The 25870-nt window shown below is 41.5% G+C and overlaps 2 protein-coding genes and 1 non-coding gene across 6 annotated transcripts in view; all 3 read right to left on the reverse strand.

The window, feature by feature from the left end:
- Positions 1–3599, reverse strand: part of Ptbp3 (polypyrimidine tract binding protein 3) — a 93010-nt gene extending 89411 nt beyond the window's left edge. For 2 of the 4 annotated variants that reach the window (XM_042697690.1, XM_042697687.1), the window contains exons 1-2: positions 3419–3498; positions 171–204 (exon numbers count right to left, since the gene is read on the reverse strand). In XM_042697690.1, the coding sequence (XP_042553624.1) occupies positions 171–204; positions 3419–3426 (42 nt within the window). In that variant the 5' untranslated portion in view covers positions 3427–3498. Of the gene's footprint in view, positions 1–170; positions 205–3072; positions 3200–3418 lie in introns of those variants that run through there. The other 2 variants (XM_042697695.1, XM_042697692.1) reach the window with 2 other exon arrangements.
- Positions 3600–23404: 19805 nt separating this feature from the next.
- LOC122124382 lies at positions 23405–23529 on the reverse strand. The gene has a single exon (XR_006150531.1). It is a non-coding gene; the product is annotated as a small nucleolar RNA SNORA40 (small nucleolar RNA).
- A 1087-nt stretch (positions 23530–24616) lies between these two features.
- On the reverse strand, positions 24617–25350 carry LOC122122599 (dynein light chain roadblock-type 1-like). The gene has a single exon (XM_042696872.1). It carries the CDS (start codon positions 25277–25279, stop codon positions 24989–24991), a length of 291 nt encoding a protein of 96 aa, XP_042552806.1. The 5' UTR covers positions 25280–25350; the 3' UTR covers positions 24617–24988.
- Positions 25351–25870: the final 520 nt, after the last annotated feature.

Consider the following 25870-nt stretch of genomic DNA (forward strand, 5'->3'; position numbering starts at 1 on the left):
TCCAAAATTAGCCACAGGTCTACTCATTTTGAAGCTGAATGAAAGTGAACAATTACTAGTACATGATATAACAGATAATTCTGTATATAGGTGAGATACCTTCATAACTGGAAAAAATGTCAAAATTAAGATACAAAAATGTTTATGAAAGGATAGTAAAAGATTCCTACCTTTAAACCGACTGTTATAAGATCTGTAACAACACTGTATGGAAAAAGTAAAAAGAGAAAATGGAAAACAAAGTTAGAGAACAAGTTTTTAAAAGACAGATAATAAGATCAAAGAAAAAAGAAAAAGCATTATAATAACAAATAATAAAAATAAAAATGTGATGAGTTGTGAAATGTTAATACAAAGAAAAATGATGGAACAGTCTAGCAACAGCAGAGTATAAAAGCAAAGTCTCAACAGTAAAGCAAGAAGTAAAATAAATTATCTTGTAGTATTTAGAAACTCTTCGGTTGTGCTTCAATATTTTATTTTTATTCAAAAAAATCCAAAACAAGATTTAAAATCACCAAAGCTATTTTAAATCATTGGTACATATGATCACATCTACAATTTTAAATGCAACAAACCAGTGTTGGATTTTACAGAAATACAAAGTATCTTGCAAATCTGCATTTATCACAAAGAACTCACCAGAATACAATTAAGTCTCTCAGAACTAAAATACAAATGTCATAGGTTGGGAGCATGGTTCAAGTGGTAGAGCACTCTGTAATAAATACAAGGCCTTGATTTCAAACCCCGCCACCATCAAAAAATAAAATAAACATCAAATTTCAAGTATCAAAAATTTTAAGTTTTGATGCATTATTTTTTATTTTAAAACACATTAAAACTGTGTTTAAATAAAAATTCCTTCTTAGAGGAAACAGAAACACACAGGAAGCTGGTATTTGAAGTAGAACTAGAGAGAGATGTTGTCATTTTTTTTTCTTGGTACTGCTACTGGAGTTTGGGGGCTGGGAAGGTGGCTCAGTGGTAGAGTGCTTGCCTTGCTACTGGAGTTTGAACTCAGGACCTGGGCACTGCTATGGCTAGCACTCTAGCACTTGTGCTGCAGCTCCACTCCAGCTTTTGGAATGGTTAACTGGAGAGTCTCATGGACTTTCCTGCCCAGGCTGGTTTTGAACAGCAATCCTCAGATCTCATTTTTCTCCTGAACAGGATTACAGGCAAGATCCAGTGGTGGCAGGCTTTGTTCTTTTTATTTAAGAAAAGTACTCAAGGGGAAGTGAAGGGATAGTGGGACAAGGGAAGGGGTAACAATGATGGACAAGTAATGTACCCATTGCCTTACTCATGTAACTGTAACCCCTCTCTACAGCATCTTTACAATAAAATTTTTTAAAAAATAAAGTGTAAAAAGCCCCATAAAGTGTGCTGTACAAGAACTCATCCTCTTCCTTATCTTCAATGAATTGTTTGGCCCCAAATTTCCTACGAAAAAGCTACATATAAATTACATTACTACTAATAATCTATAATGGCATCATTATTTAATTACTTAATATGTTTAAGTGACATATATTTGTTTTAAACAATAACCATATAGATTTTTAAATTTTCCCTTGTAGAGGTCTGAAACTTGAAATTCATTTTTCTGATATTTAAAGGTGACAAAATACTGATGTTTTCTGCATTTAAAAAATGTGTGTGTAGTACTATATTGGTCCTGACACAGTAAAACATGCCACATTGTAACTCTGAAATGAACTTACCTTCCTATATTTAAGCCAATAAACAGCTTTAAAATCACAGATGAAGCAAACAGATAACTATCAGAAAGAGCAATTTGTACTTCATGGTGGTCCAAGAGTTTAACACCCAAAATAAGAAAGTCAAAAGTCCTCTCTTTTTAACTATAAATTTTGCGACCCAAAAAAACTAGCCCACTTCCTGAAGTCAAACTTCTACGAATGATTCACTACACATCATGAAACTAATTACACAGCCTTCCTGAACTCAAACATTGGCACAATACTGGCACAAGCATGCATTTAAAATGAAACTGAATAAGGCACTATGTTTTGAGTCTTCTCTCTCAAAGAACCTTCAATGACACGATAGCATAAATGAAATAACAATACTTTAAGAATATCAAGACCGTAAATTTTTTTTAAAAATCTAAAATTACACTTTGATGTCTGTGGCAATGTGCAATCCACATTCAAATGAGGTAATCCACACATCACACTTAATATTGTGAAACTAACTAAGAAATGAAACTTAATGAAGGCAAAATTTGTTGTTAGATTTTAGTGTCTTCCAGTAACAGGTAACAATCAACTGTATAGCAAAACGTAAACAGGCTTTTACTTTATAAGCAAGTTCTACATATTTCACATGCAAGAAACTGGCAGAAATCTTATCATCAAAAGTAAATAAATAAAATTTAAAAACGCCGTGTGTGTGTGTGTGTGTGTGTGTGTGTGTGTGTGTGCTCGAGTGTGCGCACTTAGCAAGCCAAACAAAATCTCATAATGGGGATAGTTGACGATTTTTTAAAAAATCTTGATGCACAGATAACACTGTCTTCAATTAATTCACCAAGATCATTGCTTTAATCATGAAAATATATCAGGCCTCACCCCAGATCCCTTGACTTCCCAGAGAAATATTTACACGGAATAGGTGACTCTACATCCTTTTATTCGGGTCAATTTAATTGCTGTGTTTGAAAAGCTCCCCGAAAACTGCACTTACACAATCTCTTTTCATACAAGGAAGGCAACGAATTTTACCCAAGTTTCTTGGGAGTGGGGGACAACGGGAAGGCGTCTACGGTCACTAGGAACAGGCGCCCGGTGGGCATGAAATCGGAAACATTATCTCCCACCCCTGGCGCCCCGAGACCACGCGCGGGGCACGGGTTCGAGACCCGGTCGCCGCCCAGACGTGTACCGACGCGCGCACTGGCCTGTCGCCACCCGGCGGCCGCTCGCCTCGCCTGCGGGGAGAGCTCCGCCGCTCCCCTCGCCCCACCCCACCGGTAAACAGCAAGTCGCCCGTCGGTCCGCCCGGCCGTCCACCCGACCGCCGCCTTCCTCCCCCAGCGCCGCACACCATTTTCCGGGAGGAAGTGTCGGGAGGCCGGCCGGCCCCGCTCCCCGGACTCCGGACGCGGAGGGCGGACCCCGGCACCGGCGGTCGGGCCGGGCTTCCCCCGCTTCCCGGGGCGCCCAGTGAGGGTGGGAAGGGGCGGGCAGAACTGAGGCGCCACGAACAGGAAGGAGCGGCTGGGGCGGCCGGCGTTCCTGAGGCTCGGGGTCCCCCCCGGAGGCGCCCGGAAGCCCCGCCGTCGGGCGACGCCGCGCCCGGCTCTCCGGCCCTCGGCGTGTCCCGCCGAGTGGGAGGAAGCGGAGCCCGAGCAGCCCGACGCGGGCGCTGCGCCGCGCCGCCTGGCACTTACCCATCCATGGCCCAGACGGAGGAGCGCACCGTGCGCGGACGGACGGGCTAGCCGCGGCGGCGGCGGCAGGGGCAGGGCAGCTCCGGGGACCGGCGAGCGGCGCCTCTCCAGAGCCCCAGCCGGTCGGAGGTGGAAAGAGTGGGAAACAGGGGCGGGGACCAGGCACGCTCCCGCCACCTCCGCGCCTCCGCCTTCCCAGCCCGCGAGCGCGTCCCCGCCTCGCTCGGCCCCGCCCCCCCCGGCGTCGACGCCCTCCCTCGGGGCCCGCCCCTGCGCTCGCGCCCACCCTGGGCTCGGCTCCAGGGCGCCCTCTTCCCGCCCTCGCCACTGCGCCCCGCCCTCCGAATCACGTCGCGACGCACGCACGTACGCACGCACGCGTGCGTGTCCTCGCCTCGCTCCTGCGTTCGCGGGAGCGCGCGCCTTGTGTTTTGCGCTCGGCCGCCCGTCCTCGCGCCTGCCCCGCGGGCCTTCCGGCCCGGCGGAAGCCCTGCTGGCACACCTCCCCCTGCTGGCGGGAAAAGCCCAGGCCCGACTCTGTAACGTCGGTAGAAATGTCCCGCGGAGACCCTAGAGCCGAGATGGAATTGCTCCGACATTGTTGGCTGCAAGGCCAGAAACCGGGCACGGCCGTTGGAAACAAGTCCCTGGCTGTCGTTTTTCGGAGACTCGGGTTCTGCAGCCCTGGGAAGTTCAAGGCCTGAGTGGGGAAGAACCCCGGCCGGGGCCAGTCCCGCAGGTCCGCCTCAAGGCGAAGGGAGTCGCCTCCTAGGCCCGGCTCCAGCCCGGTAGGTGTGGTTAGGAAGATCCTGGAATGGAGTGCCTGGTAATTTTTAAGCAGTTTTCGTCGCAGTGCTTTTCTAGCTGACAATCCGGTACTGAGTTTACATGGAGCTTGCATTTGCCCGAATCTAGTGTGGACACTGTATTGCCATAGTTTTAAAAGTCTTACCTTTCTCAGGGTAGGGATGGGGGTGGGGGTGGTCACTTTTAGGTAGAGATTATTCACTTTTTCCACATGAAAATATAACGAGTAGTGTGATTTATTTACAAGTTCACAGTCAGTTCGTTTGCACCACAGCCCTTTCTGTCTGAACAAAAATAAATAGGTATATGTAATACAAGTAAGTGTCTAACTACTGACAACACGCTTTTTTCCCCTTTCATCGACTGTCTAGTTGTGAAATTGAATGGCCTTTGGATTCACAGATCGCCAGAATGTGAGCCACTGCTTTCAAACCAAATTTTAAACCTCTCCCAGTAGAAATAGGGAGCTGCTGTCCCCACTTGAAGAGCAAGTAATAACCGCAACCATATATCGTTTCTAAAAATATCTTGCTTTAAATAAGTAGGTGTTACCAAAAACAAAAAAGATTTAAACTGAAGACTCATGCAGTCAGTATTTATTGAGAGTATGTATTATGTGCAAAGCACTGAAGGTGTAGATAAATACACATGAACTCAAATTGCAGCCTTCATGGCTGAATGGATTTTTTTTCCCCCTTTGGTGCTGGTTTTAGTGCTGGTCCTAGAGTTCTAGTGTTCTCGAATAGAGTTCCCTTCCCATAGCTTAGTACACTTCCCCTCTCCATAGTTTAGCATGCTCCCTTCCTGGGCAACACTAGGCCCACTTAGTAAAGGCAGTAAATAATCAGCCTCCAACCCCCTCTACCTTGAGATGGCACTTCTCTGGGGCAGCTACCACCATATAAGGCAGCAAGAGCCCCATAGAGTGACCTTCAGGTCTGGGCAGTTGCAGGTCTCCTTACTGTTTGGATAACAGCCATAAATCCTAGTCCGCCATGATGAAGCCCCTGGCCTGCACTTTCACACCAGGGGTCTCTGCCTCCTAGCCCCTCCTAAACCTCCTAGGTTATATAGGACACCTCAGACAATAGTAGGTGCTTCTCACTAGAAGGGTTCTTCCTGGTCCCTTTCCCAGCAATAAACCTTTCTTTGTTCTCTGTACCTGGATGTCTGCATGGTTTTCTGGCAAAATCCAAATAATCTAACAGGCAGTGTCCCTTAGCTTCTATTCTCAAGGCTAGTTCTCTACCATTTTGAGCTACAGCTCCTTTCCAGCTTTTTTTTTTTTTTTTTTTTTTTGTAGCTAATTGGAGATGAGTCTCATGGACTTTCCTGCCCAAGCTGGCTTTAAACTACAATCCTCAGATCTCAGCGTCTTGCATAGCTTAGGATTAACACCTATAGGTGTTAATTAACGCCCAGCTTTATTATTTTTTTCTTTTTTTTCCTGTTTCTTTTTTTGATGTTCTTGGGGCTTGAACTCAGGGTCTGGGCCCAGAGCTTCTTTTGCTCAAAGCTAGTGCTCTACCACTTGAGCCATAGCTCCACTTCCAGCTTTTTCTGAGTTCTTTATTGGGAATATGAGTCTCATGGACTTTCCTGCTTGGGCTGACTTCCAACTGCCATCCCCAGATCTGAGCCTCTTGAGTAGCTAGAATTACAGATGTGAGCCACCTCACCTCACTCAGTTCTTAACAACAACAACAAAAAGTTTCCAAATAGAGAGTCTCATTCAGTGAGTTCATCATTAATTAAGCTACTATGTCTATAAACCTCAGTCGTGTTTTCCAAAATATCAAATATCTTTTTGTATGTGAAGTCCAAATATTAAGTTATATTTGTAAATATTGCCACCATACATTGCCAGATGTATACAGATAATTCACTATTTTAAAATAGCTTAATAAATAGATAATACAGCCTTTCTCCTGCTGTATTTGGAGTATATTCTGCTGATGAAATTTTCATAATTTTTTGTTTAGGTAGATACAGAATATAAATGTTGACACTCATTTTTGAAAATTCAAGCAATGTTAAATATTTTAAATCTTTTGGTTTTTTTCTCATCCAATTTTCCCCAACCCATGATAAACTCTGTAATAATATTTATGCATCATTCTAGACCTTTACTATAAAAAGAAGTACATTTCTTTTTTTTCTGTCAGTTGTAAGACTTGAACTCTGGGCCTGAGCGCTGTCCCTCAGCTCTTCAGCTCAAGGTTAGCACTCTACCACTTGAGCTACAGTGCCACTTGTGGTTTATTGGAGATAAGTGTTTCACAGACTTTTCTTGCCTGGGCTGGCTTTGAACCGTGATATTCAGATCTCAGCCTCCTGAATAGCTAGGATTACAGGCATGAGCTACCGGCACCTGGCTAGAAGTATAATTCTTATAATCAATTTAATTATCTTTATTACTGTATAGTAGTTCCTAATTTAATATGCTCTAATTTATTTAACCTTTTCCCAAATAAGAAATGTCAAGTTTTTAATTATTTAATATAACTAAGAATATTGTGGAAATGTCATATACATATGAACATCTTACAGCCGTGCATAAAAATATATATGCATGCCGGGTGTGGTGGCTCATGCCTGTAATCCTAGCTACTCAGGAGGCTGAGATCTGAGGATTTCGGTTCAAAGCCAGCCCGGGCAGGAAAGTCCATGACACTCTTCTCTCCAATTAACCACCAGAAAACCAGAAGTGGTGCTGTGGCTCAAGTGGTAGAGCGCTGAAGGCTCAGGGACAGTGCCTAGGCCCAGAATTCAAGCCCCGCAACCAACACTAAAAAAGTATGCATAAACCATCATCTGCACCAATCTGAGAATAGATTATTAGAAGTAGAATTGCAGAACAATAGATATAAGCATTCCAGATTTGGTAAATACTGCCAGAGTTATTCCAAAAAGATGCCAGCTTACATTTTTTCTTAAAAAAAAGGTTATATCCCTTTCTCTGGTTTTTGTTCCTGTGCTGGGTCTTGAACTCAAGGCCTCGTGCTCTTGCTTAGCTTTTTCCACTCAAGCCTCGTGCTCTACAATTTGAGCACACATCCACATTTTGTTAGTCTCCTTTCTCGGTACCTATATTTCATTGTGAGCCATCAGAACCTGGTTTTATTATAGAGGTGTCTTAACTTTATGCCTTAAGATAACTAACAAAAGTTAATATTTTTTCAAAATGTGCAATGTGTGTGAAACTCATCCATACTAACAATTGTTGTGCAGTGTGCAAGGTAAAGACAGTGCACCTGAATAAAGTGAACAAAATAACACGGCATTTGCTAAACCTCAAGTCCAGCTTTACGACAGAGGCCTAGATAAAAAGAAAACAGATTACAGTAGAAAGCAAGGTAAAACTTCTCCATTTCCCATACCCCTTGACCTCAAAGTCAAAGAATTTAGGGACTGAGCTCTATGAATTTGTGAGTCTCTGATTCAAAAACAGTAGATAAAATAGAGCTTAATTCTTCAAAGCCCATGTTTAGGATCTTTGCTGTTCCCATAGCTCACATAACATAGAGAGCCTTGCCCTTCCATAATCTCAGCAATGGCTTCTAGGTTTCTAGAATGATCAGATATCACCCATGTGACCTAAGTACCAGCACTGGCTTCTGGATGGTAAAGAAGGGAACATTTTCTCTCTCATAATTGCTCTATTTGTTGAAAGGGATGACATTCTAAATAGTTTATATTCTAACATTTTATATTCCTTGGTTTTTATTCTAATTTGCCTAAGGAATTCCCAGGAAACCCTTGTAGTTTTATCAGAGCTACAACCTCACCCTTACATTTGGACAAAATGTAACCTTTGAACACTTGCCTTAAGCCATTCCAGTATGCAGTGGTTAGTTAACAGTTAACCTATGTTACCCTGTTCATGTTTACAGGTAAGACTTTTTAAGACATAAAATAATAGGAAGATATTAATATAGGTCAAATAATAATAGCCATCAGGTGAATCTAGGAAGGTCAACATTTTAGTATCATTTTATCCTGTAAAAAATGCAAAATTGTGGTATATATATATGTATATATATCCTAAGATAGAAGCCTCTGAAATTATACTGAGTAAAAAAGAAAATCTGAAAAATTGCACACTGTATGATTCCCTTTCTATAACATTTTCAAAAAGCCAGAATTATAGAGAGAAGAAGATACTGGTTGGAAGAAATTAGGAATGGAATGGAAGGGAATGGAGGCGGATGGAGATGTCTGTGATGATATTTGTGGTATTAAAACAATTCTGAATTTTGATTATAGAGGTGGTTATATAAATCTGATATAAATCTGAACAATAAAATCTGCATAGAGTTTTGGTATAGGTTGCAAAATCAGAAGATGAGTACACTTATGTCAGTTTCCTGGTTTCGTTGGCTTACTACCATTAGTAAGATGTTATACCTGGGGGCTGGGAATGTGGCTCAGTGCTAGAATGCTGGGCTAGCATGTGTGAAGCCCTGGGTTCAATTCCTCAGTACCACATACATAGAAAAAGCCAGAAGTGGTCCTTTGGCTCAAGTGGTAGAGTGCCAGCCTTGAGCAAAAAAATTTCAGGCCCTGAGTTCAAGCCCCTGAGTTCAAGCACTGGCAAAAAAAAAAAAAGAAGAAAAAAAGATGTTATACATGGAAACTAAGTAAAGGCCTCGCTGTACTATATTTTAAACTTCCTGTGAATTGTAATTATTTCAAATTTTAAAAAATGATTTTAACAAAGATACCTTGTCAGTGTGTTCCTTTCATATTTGTTATTTATTCAACACTTAGGCACTATCACACTTCAAAAGTCAAAGGAAAAAATGTGTGGGAGTTTAATTTATATTTTTCAGGCTATCTCACCTTCGTAGTCAAACATAATAGCTGACATACACTGTCTGATGCTCACCCCGTTCTGTTGAGTTATGAGCCTTTGTTCAAAGTCCTTCCCAACTATTTGAGGAGGTGGCATGAAAATATCTCCTACTTGCTCACTAATCTATCAGATACTGTAAGTAATATCCATTCTCCTCATGCTCTAACTGGCCCTGATGTAATCGTGCATACGTGAAGCTCCTAACACAGGCAGTTCCTAGAGTAGAGAATACCTATATTCACACTTTGGCGTTCTCTCCTGTCACTGCCCTATAGTTCGGAGTTTCCAGCCTAGGCCAAAGTTGTTTTCTACTTTCTGAAGCACTTTTCCAAAGAGGGGGAATTCCTTCCCTATGTCTTTTTTGTTGTATCAACTAGTTCACATTATCCCCTAGATTTTAATAAAATGGTTGTTGCTATATTTATTCAAAGAAAAGCCACCTGTAGGATTTAGTCATGAATCCATGAAGGTAGGTCTGAGAATAGTCTTGAATGTTAAACACTTCAGTGTTCAAAGAATCATCATTTCCCTTGAAGCACTGATCTCTTATCATTAAAACTGGAACCCCATTCTTTACTCTGAGGATTGATTTTTAATTTAGAAGTCTCCTAGGATTAGTCATTAGAAATACCTTTGTTCTGCCATGGGCCACTTGGATATTTGTAACATCATTTGTGGGCAGTACAAAATTATCATTGCAAGCAGATGGCCACAAGCAGCTGGCAAGAAGTATGTGTGTCCTATCATGTCCTGTCATGTTTTCAAGGGATATACATGGCTCACAGACCAGACATTCCCCACCCCTACATTAGAGCATTAAAGGGTTTAAGCCCAACCACTAATTTCCAGGAAAAGAGTGAAAGTGGGAGGGATGGATAGTAAGCTCTATAAAAACTCTTGGAGCTGGGTGCAGGTGGCTTACACCTGTAATCCTAGCTACTGGGGGGGGGGAGGGGGGGAGCTGAGATCTGATTCTTGCCCGAGCAAGAAAGTCCATGAGATTCCTATCTCCAGTTAATTACAGAAAAAGCCAGAAGTGGCACTGTGGCTCAAGTGGTAGAGTGCTACTAGCCTTGAGGCAAGAGGAGATCAGAGACAGCACCCAGGCCCAGACTTCAAGCCCCAGAACTGGCCAAAATAAACACCCAAAACTCTTGGAGCTGGGCACAGGTGGCTCATACTTACAATCCTAGCAACTCAGAAGGCTGAGTTCTAAGGATCATGGTTCAAAGTCATCCGGACCATGAGGTCAGGGATAGTGCCCAGGCCCTGAGTTTTAAACCCCACCACCACCAACAGCAATAACAAAAAATCTTGGAGTTAGAGGCATACTTCAGTAGTAATGTGTGCTTTGTCATGCACAAGAACTGAGTTCAGTCCTCTGAGCTTCCAGCCTGCTGAACAGATAGAAGTATTAGGAGAATGGTATGCCCAGAGCAGGTATGGATGCTTTGCTTCCTCACCTTCCATAACTTGCCCTGGACATTTCCTCCATTGACTGTTTATGAGTAACATCCTATATATAAACCAGTAAAACATTTTCTTCAGTTCTATAGACCATTCCGGAAATTTTTTGAAGCAGAGGAAGGGGTATGGGACCCTCCAATATAGCCAGTTGTTCAGACGTATTCATCTCAATCACATTAAGAGAGTCAAAGTTCAAGACATAAGATATGCCATGCCTATGCAGGCACTAAGCACATATCTACCAATGAGCTATATGCCAGCACCTTCTCTGACATTTTTTAAAATTTAAAGCTTTTTAAAGTTTTTAAAATAAGCATTATTTTAGAGCAATTTAAGACCTACCAAAAAAAAAACAAAACTGAAGATAGAAGTTCTGACAGGTGTTGGAAATGTGGCTCAGACACATGCTAGCCAATGAGCAAAAGTATTAGGTACCAAATTCAAGTCCCAGTCTCAGACCAAAGGGAAGTATATGGGGAATCCCTACACCAAATTCCTGCTAATATTAACATCTTATTAGTATGGTACATTTGATAGTTAAAGAATTATGAGCCAAGCTTTGGTGGCTCATATCTGCAATCCTAGCTACTCAGGAGGCTGAGATTTGAGGATTACAGTTCAAAGCCAGCCCAGGTAGAAAAGTTCATGAAACTCTTAACTTCAGCTAACCAGCAAAAAGCCAGAAGTGGAACTGTAGCCCAAGTGATAGAGGATTGACCTAGAGTAAAAAAGCTAAATGACTGTGCCCAGGACCTGAGTTGAAGCCCTAGTACTGGCGTGATACATTTCCTATCCCCTCCAACCTCCACCCCTACACAAAAAGAAGTAGAGGTACAAGGATCAACAGGAGCAACTCTAAGGTAGAGAAATGGGGCACTTATTTTCCTTTTTTAAAAATTTTCCCTCTTTCCACTTCAACCTCTTACAACTTAAGTTAGCCTGCTCTACTAAAAGAGTTTGTTAGCTTTTTCTAGAGCCTTGCCATTATATTTGCAGAGGTATGGAGTTGATAAACATTACTGATGCTCATAATATTGCCAAGGTGCTATGGGAAAAAGTAGTTTCTCTTCATGTATTTGAGACCACATCACTAGTAGGAAATAGAAGTTTCATTTTGCAGGTAGAACTTAGCCTTCACTCAGATTACTAATTCAAATCTGTCCTCTAAGTCATTTGATAGAACTGTTTAATAGTCATGTGGGTTTGTCAGTGTATACCTGTTCTCACCCCCACTTCTATTTGCCCTTTGTTGAAGTAATAATCTTGATTAAAAAAAAAAAAAAAACAGAGCACAATCTACAAAGAAAGCAGTAAAGTCCCTGGGATACCAGATAACTAGATAGAGCTGTTGTTCTATTTTCCCAGTATGGTTCTGAAAATCATTTGACTGCTGATGATCCCACAAGGTACCGGGCAAATGTTCAGCCTTGAACAGGCAAACAAGCAAAAGGTCAGTCCAGAAAAACAAAACAAAAAACCATCTGGAAAGCTTCTCTCTGAGAATATGTTATTGTTATAATTGGAAAAGCAAACTTCTCTCCATCTTACTCTCATCCATGGGGTAAGGGGTTACTTGTACACAGAGGATAAGCTCTTAGTATTGCCCCTCTTCTAAAGCTGATGGGAGTATGAAACCTTAATCAAAAATTTAATTTTGTAGAGGGTAGTGGGAGGATAACACCTACAGGAATTTAATTTGGCACAGAGTAATGACATGGGAGTATTTCCAAAGCTTGATCTTTGTGTTGCAAAATAGCACCCATTGAGAGGTAGATGCCTCAAGTCTTAATTCTTTTTGATCTTGCCATTTTTCTTCTTTCTTCTTTTTTTTTTTTTTTTAGGGACTAGGGTTTGAACTGTAGGCCTTGATAGTATATGCTGGACTTTTCCTCTGGAGCCTTGCCCTTGATCCTTTTTGTTTTTGAGATAGGGTCTCACTAACTTGCTCAGGCTGACCTCAAACTTCTGATCCTCTTGCATCAGTCTCCCAACTATGATCATAGTCATGTGCCACTCAGCTTATGCTGCTGTTCGCAGTACTGTGGTTTGAACTCACCCTTGTACCTGTCAGGTGCTGTATCATCTGAGCCCAACCCTTTTGCTCTAGTTTTTTGGTTTGTTTGTTTTAATAGAATCTTACATTTATGCCGATGTCGACTGTGATGCTCCTATTTTCATTTCTTGCATAGTGGGATATTGGTGCCTACCACTTTGCCCAGAGACTGGATGAGATTGGGATCTTGTGAACTTTTTGCCTAGGCTGGCCTTGAACACTATCATCCTGATCTCAGCTTCCTGAGTTAGGATTACAGGGATGCGCCACTGTGCTCAGCTGGAGCCTGATTCTTAAGGTAATCTTAAACATTTTGTTAATGCCTGTTAGATACAAATATGAAAGCTAGAAGATAAAAAGAAACTGTTTTTTCTATCTATATCAGTGAGGAGGGGTGAGGCTATGTGTTGGTCATGGGAAGGTCAATGTTTCTTTCAGCATGTGCTAAATACAGTACCCTTTCTCAGAATTACTGCCTCTTTGGGAAACATGGGAGGTTTGAGATAATAGTTACTTAATGGACACCAGGAAGAATTAAGTGGAAATATCTCCAAATGAACTGGACTGGACTATTCATACCCACCCTGGACTCCCTTGCTATAGTATTATTTTAAATATAATGAATGTTCAGATTTGAGAAAATGTTTGACTTGGGAAAGGAAGATAGCTATATAGAAAGATCCTGTATCAAAAACAAAAGAACTAAGCAAAAAGAAAAAAGCCGGAAGTAGCACTGTGGCTCAAGTGGTAGAGCGCTATCCTTGAGCTAAAGAGCTGAGGGACAGCGCCCAGGACAACCGGACCCCAAAACAAAAGAACTAAAGGGAAACTGAATGTTAGAGGCTCACGCCTATTATCCTAGCTACTTAAGGAGGTTAAAACCTGGAGGATTGAGGTTTAGAGACAGCAAGGCAGAAAAATCTTTGAGACGCTGTCAGCAGTGAACTAGCAAAACGTTAGACTGACAATGTGGCTCAAGTGAAGAACACCAGCCATAAGCAAAAAAGCCAAGCATGAGTGTGAAGTCTTGAGTTCTTGCCAGTACCTGAGGAAATTTTTAAAAAAGAAAAAAAAAAGAGCAAGAGGGGAAGTGGTGCAGTGACTCAACTGGTGGAGCACTAGCCTTGAGTTGAAGAGTTGAGGGACAGCACGCAGGCCCAGAGCTCAAGCTCCACGACCAAATGTGTGTGTGTGTGTGTGTGTGTGTGTGTGTGTGTGTGTGTGTGTGTGTGTGTATTTAATTTCATTTTATTTATTTATTTTTGGTCAGTCGTGGGGCTTGAACTCTGGGCTGGGGCACTGTCCTTGCGCTCTTCAGCTCAAGGCTAGCGCTCTACGACTTGAGCCAAAGGGACACTTCTAGTTATCTGAGTATTTCATTGGAAATACGAGTCTCACGGCCTTTCCTGTCCAGGCTGGCTTTGAACCATTCTTGGAGTGTCCTGCCTAGGTTAGAACCACATTCCTCAGATCTCAGCCTCCTGAGTAGTTAGGAATGTAGGCGTGAGTTACCAATGCGCCACTCAGTGAGAGTCTTTTTTGGGGGGGGGGGGGGGGGGGGGAGAGGGATCCAGTCATGGGGCCTAAACTCTGGGCCTGGGTGCTGTCCCTCAGCTCTTCAGCTCAAGGCTAGTGCTCTACCACTTGAGCCACAGCGCCACTTCCAGCTTTTTCCTTTTTGCTTATGTGGTGCTGAGGAATCGAACCCAGGGCCTCAGGCATGCAAGGCAAGCACTACCACTGAGCCAACTTCCCAGCCCTCAGTGAGAGTCATATCTCCAATTAATCACCAAAAAGCTGGCTCAAGTGATAGAGTGCTAGCCCTGAGTGAGAAAGCTCAGGGACAGTGCCCAGGCCCTGAATTCAAGCCCTAGGACCAGAACACACATAGATACACACACACACACACACACACACACACACACACACACACACACACACACACACACACACACACACCCGTGTGTCTAACTGTATTTAACTGGAAACTGTAGATAAAAATTTATTATTTCTATAAAAGAAATCCATAAGTGAAGCTTCAGGGCTGGTATGGCACTTCAGTTCATTGCTTCCACCTTGTGAGCAAATAGTTCTCATTCCTAAGGGCCCAAAAATGGCTGAAAGTCCTTTAAAAAAGTTTTCCCAGAACTCCTTCTTAACATCTCTATTTGTGTTTCAGCCACAATTTTGTCACATGACCATGTCCAGTTGCAAGAAGAGCTAGGAAACACTGTGTTTTTTGTTGGACTCATTGCCACAACTAATAACAGATACTTTTAGTGAGAAGGAGAGAATGAGTAATGGATAGGACACCAGCAGTTTCTGCCATAGTTAGCAGTTGTCATATAAAGTGAAATATCTTTCTTGTGTATTAATTCCCTCATATAAAACTCTGCTTGCAGAGAGTTGTGTGAGTAGATGGTATAGTAAAAGCAACAGAAGGAAAAATCAGAACATTTATTTTTAACACACTAATCTGACCCAAATGGCACATGTATTTGTGATCCCAGTATTCCAATGACTGAGGAAGAAGACTATGAGTTTGGTCTGCATAGTCTCAAAAATCAACCCCTTTAAAAAAAAAAAAAAAAGTAATTTAGGGCTGGGAAGGTGGCTCAGTGGTAGAATGCTCACCTTGCATGCATGAGGCCCTGGGTTCGATTCCTCGGCATCACATAAGCAGAAAAAGCCAGAAATGGCATTGTGGCTCAAGTGGTAGAGTGCTAACCTTGAGCTAAGAGCTGAGGGACAGCACCCAGGCCCAGAGTTCAGGCCCCATGACCCAATACACACACACACACACACACACACACACACACACACACACACACACACACACGTTTTAGGGCTGGGAATGTGGCCTAGTGGTGCTTGCCTAGCATGCATGAAGCCCTGGGTTCCATTCCTCAGTACCACATACACAGAAAAAGCCAGAAGTGGCACTGTGGCTCAAGTGGTAGAGGGCTAGCCTTGAGCAAAAGAAGCTCAGGGACAGTAGCCAGGCCCTGAGTTCAAACCCCAGGACTGACTCAAAAAAAAAGAAAAGAAAAAAAAGTAATTTAAAAAAGACCAACAATAATATCAGAGCAACCTTTAATCTCTAGTACATACTCTAACTGGTTAATTATGCCAATTATATTTTTATAGCAATAATTTCTTTTCTTTTTTTTTTTTTTTTTTTTTAAGGTCCGGTCATGGGGCCTGAACTCTGGGCCTGGGCGCTCTCCCTCAGATCTTCAGCTCAAGGCTAGCACTCTACTACTTGAGCCACAGCGCCACTTCCGGCTTTTTTCTTTTTGCTTATGTGGTGCTGAGGAATCGAACCCAGGGCCTCAGGCATGCAAGGCAAGCACTCTAGCACTGAGCCACCTTCCCAGCTCCTATAGCAATAATTTCTATATAGGAACTAGTCTAAGATCATGTGTTGTATGTTATTGTTTCTGTTTTTTTTTTTTTTTTGGTCGGTCATGGAGCTTGAACTCTGGGCCTGGATGCTGTCCCTCAGCTCTTGAGCTCAAGGCGAGCGCTCTACCACTTGAGCTACAGCGCCACTTCCGGTTTTCTGGTGGTTTATTGGAGATAGGAGTCTCATGGTCTCTCCTGCCGGGGCTGGCTTTGAACCGCGATCCTCAGATCTCAGCCTCCTGAGTAGCTAGGATTACAGGCGTGAGCCACCAGCGCCCGGCTCGTTTCTGTTTTTAACCATTGCAGCTCCACAATCTTTGTGGGGATTCCTTATTGAGTTGCTTAAAAAAAAATTATCACTGTGATGTTATAAATAAATGAGCAGGGCAATTTGTACTCCAGAAGCCATTTAGCAATTTCTAGAAATATTTTGGTTGCTGAAACTCAAAGGGTTAAATGCAAAAACTCCTATAATGCCATACATAATAGAGACAAATTTTCTTTCTTTCTTTCTTTTTTCTTTCTTTTTTTTTGGTGGTTGTAGGGCTTGAACTCAGGACCTAGGTACTGTACCTGAGCTCTTTTGTTCAAGACTAGTTCTACCACTTTGAGCCACAGTTCTACTTCCAGTTTTTGAGTGGTTAGTTGGAGATAAGAGACTCACAGGAACTTTTCTGCCCGGGTTGGCTTTGAACCATGATCCTCAGATCTCAATCTCCTAGAGATAAAGTTTTGAATACTTCTTAAATTTGTGTTGCATCACAAATAAAAATGGTTAAATTAATTTTGCAGAATATACATTTAAAAGAAAAGTATCCACTTTTTTAGTTTTCTTAAAATGGTAAATTAAAGTTACTTAGGTAACATCTTAAAAAGTTAAGGGAGATATTGATCAAGATTCATTGTACTTAAGCAGGGTGCAGATGGCTCACGCCTGTAATCCTAGCTCAGGATACTGAAATCTGATGATCAAGATTCAAAACCAGCCTAGGCAAGAAAGTCGATGAGACTCTTACCTCCAATTAACCATCAAAAAGACTGAAATGGAGCAGTGGCTCAAGTGATGGAGTGCTCTAGCCTTGGGCATAAGAACTCAGGGACAGCAGCCAGCCAGGCCTTGAGTTCAAGCCCTAGGTCCAGCACACACACACAAAAATTCATTGTACTCATAAACTGACATACTGAACTGAAACCCCCTTTTTAAATTAAAGACATACATATATGTATATTGCTATATTGCCTAGAAAGTATGAAGCCCTGAGTTCAAAACACAGTAAGGCAAAAAGAAAGAGAAAGTTAAGGAAGACTTTTGGGTGTAAACTTGGAAAGATATGTATGTTACATTAAATAAAGCACAGACAACTGGCAAGGTAACATATAATGTAATCTCAATATTCAGCAGTTGGAGGCAGGAAGATTTCAAGTTCAAACAAGTCTGTGATATATAGTACAATCCTGTCTCAAAATAAAAATCAAGAACAGGTTTCAAAGCAATATAATATATATAATCTTACATTTTCTTTAAAAGCTATCAAAATTTAAACAAATGTTTCTTTCTTTCTCTCTCTCTCTTTCTTTCTTTCTCTTTCTTCCCCCCCCCCCCCCCCCCCCAGTTGTGGGGCCTGGGCGCTGTCCCTCAGCTCTTCAGCTCAAGGCTAGCGCTCTACCACTTGAGTCACAGCACCACTTCCGGTTTCCTGGTGTAATTGCAGATGAATCTCACTGACTTTCCTGCCCGGGCTGGCTTTGAACCATGATTCTCAGATCTCTGCCTCCTGAGTAGCTAGGATTACAGTCATGAGCCACCAGTGCCTGGCAAGCCTAAAATATCTTAAAAGGCTAGTTGAAATATGGCAGTGGCAAATCAAATACACCATTAATGCAGGGTCTTTCAAATGGTAGGTTATGATTTATCACTGAGTCATTGAATTTATGTCATAGGTTAAAAAACACCTTAAAAAGATATTAGATTCAGATTCAGTGGAATAGAACCCTATTGTGTACTATTTGTTGTTTGTTGGTTGGTTTGTGTGTATGTGTGTGTGTGTGTGTGTGTGAGAGAGAGAGAGAGAGAGAGAGAGAGAGAGAGAGACAGATGATATTTGAGCTTAAACTCAGAGCCTCGAAATCTTGAGCCTTTTCATTCCCAATTGGCACTCTACCACTGGAGGCTTCAGTTCTGTCTTTTTGTTGGTTATTTGGAGGCAAGAGTCTCAAAGATTTGTCTGCTCAGGCTGGCTTTAAACCTCCATTCTTAGATCTCAGCCTTACCAGTAGCTAGGACCACATGCCTGAACAACTAAGGCACAGTATTTAAACTCAGGGCCTGGGCTGGATGCTGATGGCTCATGCCTTTAATTCTAGCTACTCAGGAGGCTGAGATCTGAGGGTTATGGTTCAAAGCCACCCCAGGCAGGAAAGTTCATGAGACTCTTATCTCCAATAAACCACTAGAAAATCAGAAGTGGCACTGTGGCTCAAGGGTAGAGTGCTAGCCTTGAGCTGAAGAGCTAAGGGACAGCGCCCAACCCCAGAGTTCAAGCCCCATGACCGACAAAAAACAAAACAAAAACAAAAACAACAAACCTCAGGGCCTCAAAGTTGATAGACTGTCATTCTACATTTAAGCTATACCCTCTATTTTGGTTTTTTAAAATTTGACATTACCAGGATTTGGATTCAGATATTAAGCTTGCTTGGTTGGTGCTCTACTACTTGAGTTGTGCCACCAGCCTGGCTTTTGCTGGTTATTTTGGAGATGGAATTTCAAACTGAGATTCATCAGATCTCCACCTCCTAAGTAGCTAGTACTACAGGTAGGAGTCACTGGCACCTGACCAACTTTTGTTTTTAATAGTGTCTCGCTTTTTGTCTCAGTTAGCTGGAAACATGGTCTTCCTACTTAAGCTATCCTTATACCTGAATAACACCACACCAAGGCTCTTACTGGTTGAGATGAGGTCTCATTAACTTTTTAACTATGCTGGCTTCAAACTATGACCCTCCTAATCTCACCTCCTATGATTACAGACATGAGCCACTTTAATTGGTTAAAATTACTTTTTAAAATAAAAAATTGGGGTTGGAGCCATGGTTCAGGTACAAGAGTATCAACCAATGTGTGAAAGCATGAGAAATTCAAGTCCCAGTCTCAAACCAAAACAAGAGAGAGAGAGAGAGCAAGAAAGAAAGAAAGAAAGAAAGGAAGGAAGGAAGGAAGGAAGGAAGGAGAAAGCAGCAAGAAAGAAAGAAAAAGAAAAAGAAAGGAAGGAAGGATTAACTTCCGGGCTAGAAATGTGGCTTAGTGGTAGAGTGCTTGCCTAGCATGATGCATGAAGCCTTGGTTCAATTCCTCAGTACCACAACAAACAGAAAAAGCGTTGTTGTTTTTTTCCCCTTGGTTGTGGGGAATGAACTTTGGGCCTGGGCACAGTGCTGTCCCTCAGTTTTTCAGCTCAAGGCTAGTGCTCTATCACAGCGCTACTTCCGGCTTTTTCTGCTTTTGTGGTGCTGAGGAATCCAACCCAGGGCCTCATGCATACAAAGCAAGCACTCTACCACGGAGCCACCTTTCCAGCCCTCTGAGCTTCTTTTGCTCAAGGCTAGCACTCTACCACTTAAGCCACAGTACCACTTCTGGCTTTTTCTGTTTATGTGGTACTGAGGAATTGAACATGCATGCTAGGCAAGCACTCTACCACTAAGCCACCTTCCCAGACCAACCAAAGTATATTTTAAACAACTTGAAGTGTATATACTTTCTTATTTCATTTTTATTTTCACTATTTTTGCCTTAATTTAAATTTGTTATTACATCACATAGCCAGGAGCTTATGACTCATGTCTGTGATCCTAGTTACTCAGGTGATTGAAATCTGGAGGATAGAAGTTTGAAGCCAATCTGGGCACACAAAAAACAGTCTTCCAGTCAACCAGCAAAACGCCAGACTGGAAGCATGACTTAAGTGGTAGCTTGCTGATCTAACCGTTATGAGGCCCCAAGTACCACCAGAAAGGGGGAGGGGGCAGGAGTTATGGCTTAAATGGTAAAGTCCTGTCAAGCAAGCTTGAGGCCTTGAATTCAAGCCCCAGTACTAATTAAATAAAATGGAATCTTGGGATAATAGTGCCATCTGGTGTCTACTTCTAGTATATGGTTTTATTTGAAGTTGCTCTTTTTCACATAGATGTCCAGTAACAGGCAGCAAGTCTGTTTAATTTGAGATATTGCCAAACTGCTTTCTAATGCTACTTGTTCCATTTTGCATTCCCTTCAGCAATGTATGAGGGTTCAATTTCTTCACATCTTGGCTATTACTTGTTCTTTTCCATCTTTTTGATTTAAAACCATCCTAGTGGGCGTAAAGTGGATATCTCCTGGCTTTTATTTACATTTCCCTAGTAACTAATGCTGTTAAGAATTTTTCCATGGGTTGTTTATCACTTGTACATCTACAGGCAAATGTCTATCTAGAATATCTTTCTTTTTTTAAGATCAGATGATTGTGTGTGAACTGAAACGTCTAAAATCTTGAGCAAACCTCTTTTTCTTTTCCTCCCTCCCTTCCTTTCTTCCTCCTTCTCTCCTTCCCTCCCTCCCTCCCTCTTTTCTTTCTTTTTTTCTTTCTCTCTTTCTGTCTGTCTTTCTTTTGTTCTTCTTTCTTTCTTTCTCTTTCTTCAGTCATGAGGCTTGAATTCAGGGCCTGGGTGCTGTTCCTGAGCTCTTTTATTCAAGACTAGTGCTCTATCACTTGAGCCACAGCCCCACTTCTTTTTCTGAGTAGTTTATTGGAGATAAGTGTCTCATGGACTCTCCTGCACAGGCTGGCTTTGAACCATGATCCTCAGATCTCAGCCTCCTGAGTAGCTACAATTACAGGTGTGAACCACCAGTGCCTGGCAAACCTTTTTTCTTTATAAATTGGTTAGTTCAAATACTTGCTATAGTGGCAAAAAGCTGAGCCACACAGTGCCTTTTTTCAGACTGGCTTCTTTGACTTAGTAATACGCAATTTATTTATTTATGGTGGGACTGAGGTTTATACTCAGGGCCTCATGCTTGCTAGGTAGATACTTTACTATTTGAGACATGACTATAATTCTTTTTAGTCTTATTTTTAAGGTAGTATCTTGCTTTTTGTTCAGATTGGCCTTGACCATGATCCTGGTCCTTAAAACTCCCATGTACTTGAGATGATGACTGAACCATTTGTATTGAGATGGGGGGGGGGGGTCTTACTAACTTTTTGTCTTGGCTGGCCTCAAAATTGCAATTCTCTTGATCTCTGCCTTGTGACTAGCAGGATTACAAGGATGAACCATCTTTCTAGCCAGAATATGCATATATAATTTCTCCATGCTTTTGTGGCATTCAGCTCACTTAACTTTTTAAATCACCAAGTGATGCTACATTGTTTGGATATACCAGTTTATTTATACATGTACAGTATACAACATATGTAGATATATGCATATGATAAGAAATAATTGAAACAATCTAGTTAACATATTGGTGATTTGAACATTTAATATCTGGTCTTTTAGCATTTTTTCAAGTATGTCATGTAATTAATTATAGTCATCATTCTGTACATTAGATGTCTAGAACTATATTCTTCAGCAGTTATACCACATTTCCACTCCCCAGAGCTAAAGGCAGCTACCAATCTGCATTCTCTCCCTTGACTTGACTACTGTGGACATTTTCATTTCAGTGGAATCACGTACTTTTGACCTTTTGCTTCTGCCCTTCCACTGAGCGCAGTGTTTCTGAGGTTTATCAATAATCGTTCTTACAGTTAAATAATATTCCACTGAATGCACATACCACATTATTCATTCATCAGATGACCGACATTGGGGTTGCTTCCACCTTTTGGCTATTATGAATAATGCTACCATAAACATGTTTATCTCCTCAGATTGGTAGGCCTTCGTGGATAAATGGAATAAGCCTAGACATCTCTAGGGAAATAATCTAGGGGATAAGCTTGATTTTTTTTTTCAGGGGCTTGTTATTCTTTCTTCCCTTAATCACCTGTCAGACCTGTCCAAAATATGAAACCTCCAATTTTAAGAAGAGTGAGTTTGAAATTGATCCTCTTTTCCCCATGTTTCTAGGTTCCTTCTGGAACTAGGTGTTCAACCTACTTAGAATACTAAATGCCAAGGGGAGAAGCCTTGGTGAAATGTAATTAAATAACAATATTATGACCTTTTTCTTGGCTGAACCATGAATGCTAGTTTATTTGTTGTATATTTGTGTAGCCTAGATAATCTGTGGTAGGCAGGCAACAAGTGTTTCATTACTTCCCAGCATTGTGCATGTCCACTTTTATCCCTTTCCATGGCTGAAAAACTGGAATGTTTCTCTTAGTATTTGAAACTTGAACATATACACAGAGAAGTAAAGTCCCTATGATAGCACTCTAGAAGGAGGTTCTTGAAACGTCCCTAGTTCTCACTCATCTCTTAAGTTATATAAGCTATCACAGAATTCTTTTGATAAGTTCCCTTCCCAACCACTTCTAGTTTGTTGTAAATTAGCTAGATTATGTTACACTATAGAACTATAATTTTAGGGAGGGAAATTGATATGGGAGAATGTGTTGTAGCAAGTCATCTTGCTACAACAAGCTTATGTATTCTCTCTCTCTGTGTCTCTGTCTGTCTCTGTCTCCATCCTGTGAGATCTAAAGGGGATTGAATTCATGGCTATGAATGCTGGCCAAGTACTAAACAGAACTCCCAGCCTTTAAAAATTTTTTGGGTTAGACACCAGTGGCTGACACCCTTAATCCTAGTTATTTAGGAGGCTGACCATCTAAGGGTCACAGTTTGAAGCCAATCTGAGCAGCAGGAAAGTCCATGAGAATATCATCTCCAGTTAACCACCAGAAGGCCAGAAGTAGAGCTATGCCTCATGTGGTATAACACTATCCTTGAAGGAAAAAGCTAAGGGATAGCACCCAGGTCTGAGTTCAAGCCCCAGCTCCACCATACACACACACACACACACACAGAATAAATGTAATTTTGAACAAAGTTTTGGTAAATTTTCCAGGCTGACTTTGAAGTCAATATACAGCCTAGATAGGCCTCAAAACTTGCAATCCTGCTCCTCATCTCCCTGAGTAGCTACAATTACAACGTGTATTACCATGCTTGGTTGGATTAAAAAGTTATTATCTTTAATTTTATGTAGCTTTTTTTTTTTTTTTTGTCGGTCGTGGGGCTTGAACTCTGGGCCTGGGCGTTGTCCCTCAGCTCTTCAACTCAAGGCGAGCGCTCTACCACTTGATCTACAGCGCCACTTCCTTTATGTAGCTTTTACATCAACTTTATTCTGAGAGCCAACTTGTATGAGTTAACAAGTCTTCATCATCACCATTGTAGAAATCATATGCCTTCTTACATGTATCAAAACCTCATACTCATCTATGAGTTCTAGGTTCAAAAGAGGATTTACTATTTGCACCTGTCTGTTAAGACTTTGTTACAAATTAAACAAAGACACACAGTGCTACATAATACTTTTTTTTTTTTTTTTGGCAGTACTAGGATTTGAACTCAGCCTCATGTTTGCTAGGCAGGTGATCTACCAACTGAGTTATACCCCCAGCTCTAATATTTCTAATGGTGGAAAAATACATATAAAATTTGTGATCCTAACTTTTATTTTAGTAGTTGTTTGGTTTTTCTGGTGCTGAAGATTGAAGCTGGGCCTGATACATAGTACTCTTAACACTGAAGTTAATGTACAACATGACTACTCCCATCTTTTTTTTTTTTTTTGTCATTAGGGAGTTTGAACTCAGGCTGTGCACTGCTAGGCAGGTTTCTATTTGAGCAAAGCTGGCAGTCCTACTCTTGACCATTTTTATGTCTACAGTTCAGTAGTTAAGTACATTGATGCTGTTATACAACTACTGGGCCCCACTCATCTTTAGAACTTTTTCATCTTCAAAACTGAAACTTTGTACCCATTAGACAATAAATCTTCATTTCGGTTCCCACTAATGCAAAAAGAAGGCAGCAGGAGATAACAGCCTATATAACTTGCAGGTGGCAGGACAAGCTGATAAACTGAAACCTACCAGACTATCAAATGGAGGCTGAGCTACAAAAGAATGAGGAAGTAAGGGAAATGACTGAGGAAATGAGTCTTCTCTTGCCAGATGCAAGAACCAAAGGCAAGTTTGCTACATTAAATTTTTGGTTAACACCTTTGTTAAGTTGGCTGGGAATGTAGGAACTAAGTATACCTTTATCTCACTTGAATTTATAGGTAACACTTCTAACCCTAGGCAACCATTAACTTTCTACTTTCTCTTTGAATTTATTTTCTGTGACACATATAACTAACATTATACATTACTTTCTCTTTGTGTTTGGCTTTTTAAGTTAATATAATGTGTTCCAAGATTCGTCAATCTGGTAGCATGTACCAGCATTTCCTTCCTGTTTAAGGATAAACAATCTTTCATTGTATATACATATCACATTTAGTTCCCCCATTCATTCAAGGGACATTAATAACCTTGTGACAATTGGAAATAATGATATTATGAATGAGTGTTCAAAAATCTCAATTTTTGATTTTTTTTTAAAGTGGCTTGGTTATTTTTAGTTAAAGAAAAACCACCTTTTCCAAGAGCAACAGTGAACTGAAGGTCAGAAGGAAGCTGGGTGTGGGCTTCTCCTAAGCGGTGGCTCCAAAGCAAGGAAGGGAAGGAGGAGCCCTCCTGAGAACTTGGGGTCACTGGAACAGGGAAGGGGAGAAGAATTCCTCCATCTGGTGAAGGTAGAGGGGAGCTGCCAGGCCACACTTGGTCATTGAATTGACTTATGAGGAATCTACGGTGATCTCTATTGTTTCACGAGGGATCTATGGTCATCTTTATGGGCTGGTCAGATGACATGATTGACATTATAATTCTTGGAGGGCATTAAATTAAGAAATGACCTGGGGAGCCAAGACTGGCTATTCTGTTGGATTCTGAATCACAATCAGGAAATAGTCCTTATCTGGTGCAACCATAATTTCATTTTTCTTGGAACGAATTCGAAGGAAGGTCAGGTCATTTTGGGGATCAATTTCACGCACAGTGCTCAGAGCCTTCAAGATGAAGTTATGCATGAGGTTGGCGTACTGTGTAGTGGTGGGATTGTCCATGGTGCCTTTGATAGGAATGCCTTCTGTATTCACCACGATGATGCCCTGCACTCCCTTCTGGCTCTGAAGTCGCTTCAATGTCCCTTCCACCTCTGCCATCTTGGACGGATGCTACACTGCTGCGGAGCCAACACTAACTACTCAATCTTTGATTCTTTGGGATAGATGCCCAACAAGTAGATTTGCTGGATCATATGGTATTTGATTCTAGTTAAAATTTTTTAGGGAACTACCATATTGTGTAAAATATGTTTGCCAAACCCTCTGGGTAATTCTGATGATTGATAAATTTGAGCTCCACTGTCCTGAGATTTTGTTTGTTTTGGTCTTCAATTCCATGAAGATGGAATGAGGTGTATATACATGGTCCAGCCTACAGGAGATAAAAAGGAAAGGAAATGGAAGCATGCAATGCTCTTCCAAGTAATGTAGAACTCTGCTGACATTGCATCTACAGGAACTTAATCTCATGACTACATTTGTATGCAAAAGATGTATTATGGTGGCTGAAGGCATATTGGGGGCAATCATGTCACACACAGGATTCTTGCTTCTCTGTCCTCCATCATGTTTGTGGCACCACCAGTATCCCAGGGATTTGCAACAAATATCTAGCATCTTCTCTTTTTTCCTCCATATCTAGTCATTTGTCAAATCTGCTAGGTTTAATCTAAATATCTCTTCCCATTT

This window comes from Dipodomys spectabilis, unplaced genomic scaffold, assembly GCF_019054845.1.
Source record: "Dipodomys spectabilis isolate Male_0828 unplaced genomic scaffold, ASM1905484v1 ptg000006l, whole genome shotgun sequence".
In the NCBI taxonomy this organism is placed as follows: domain Eukaryota; kingdom Metazoa; phylum Chordata; class Mammalia; order Rodentia; family Heteromyidae; genus Dipodomys; species Dipodomys spectabilis.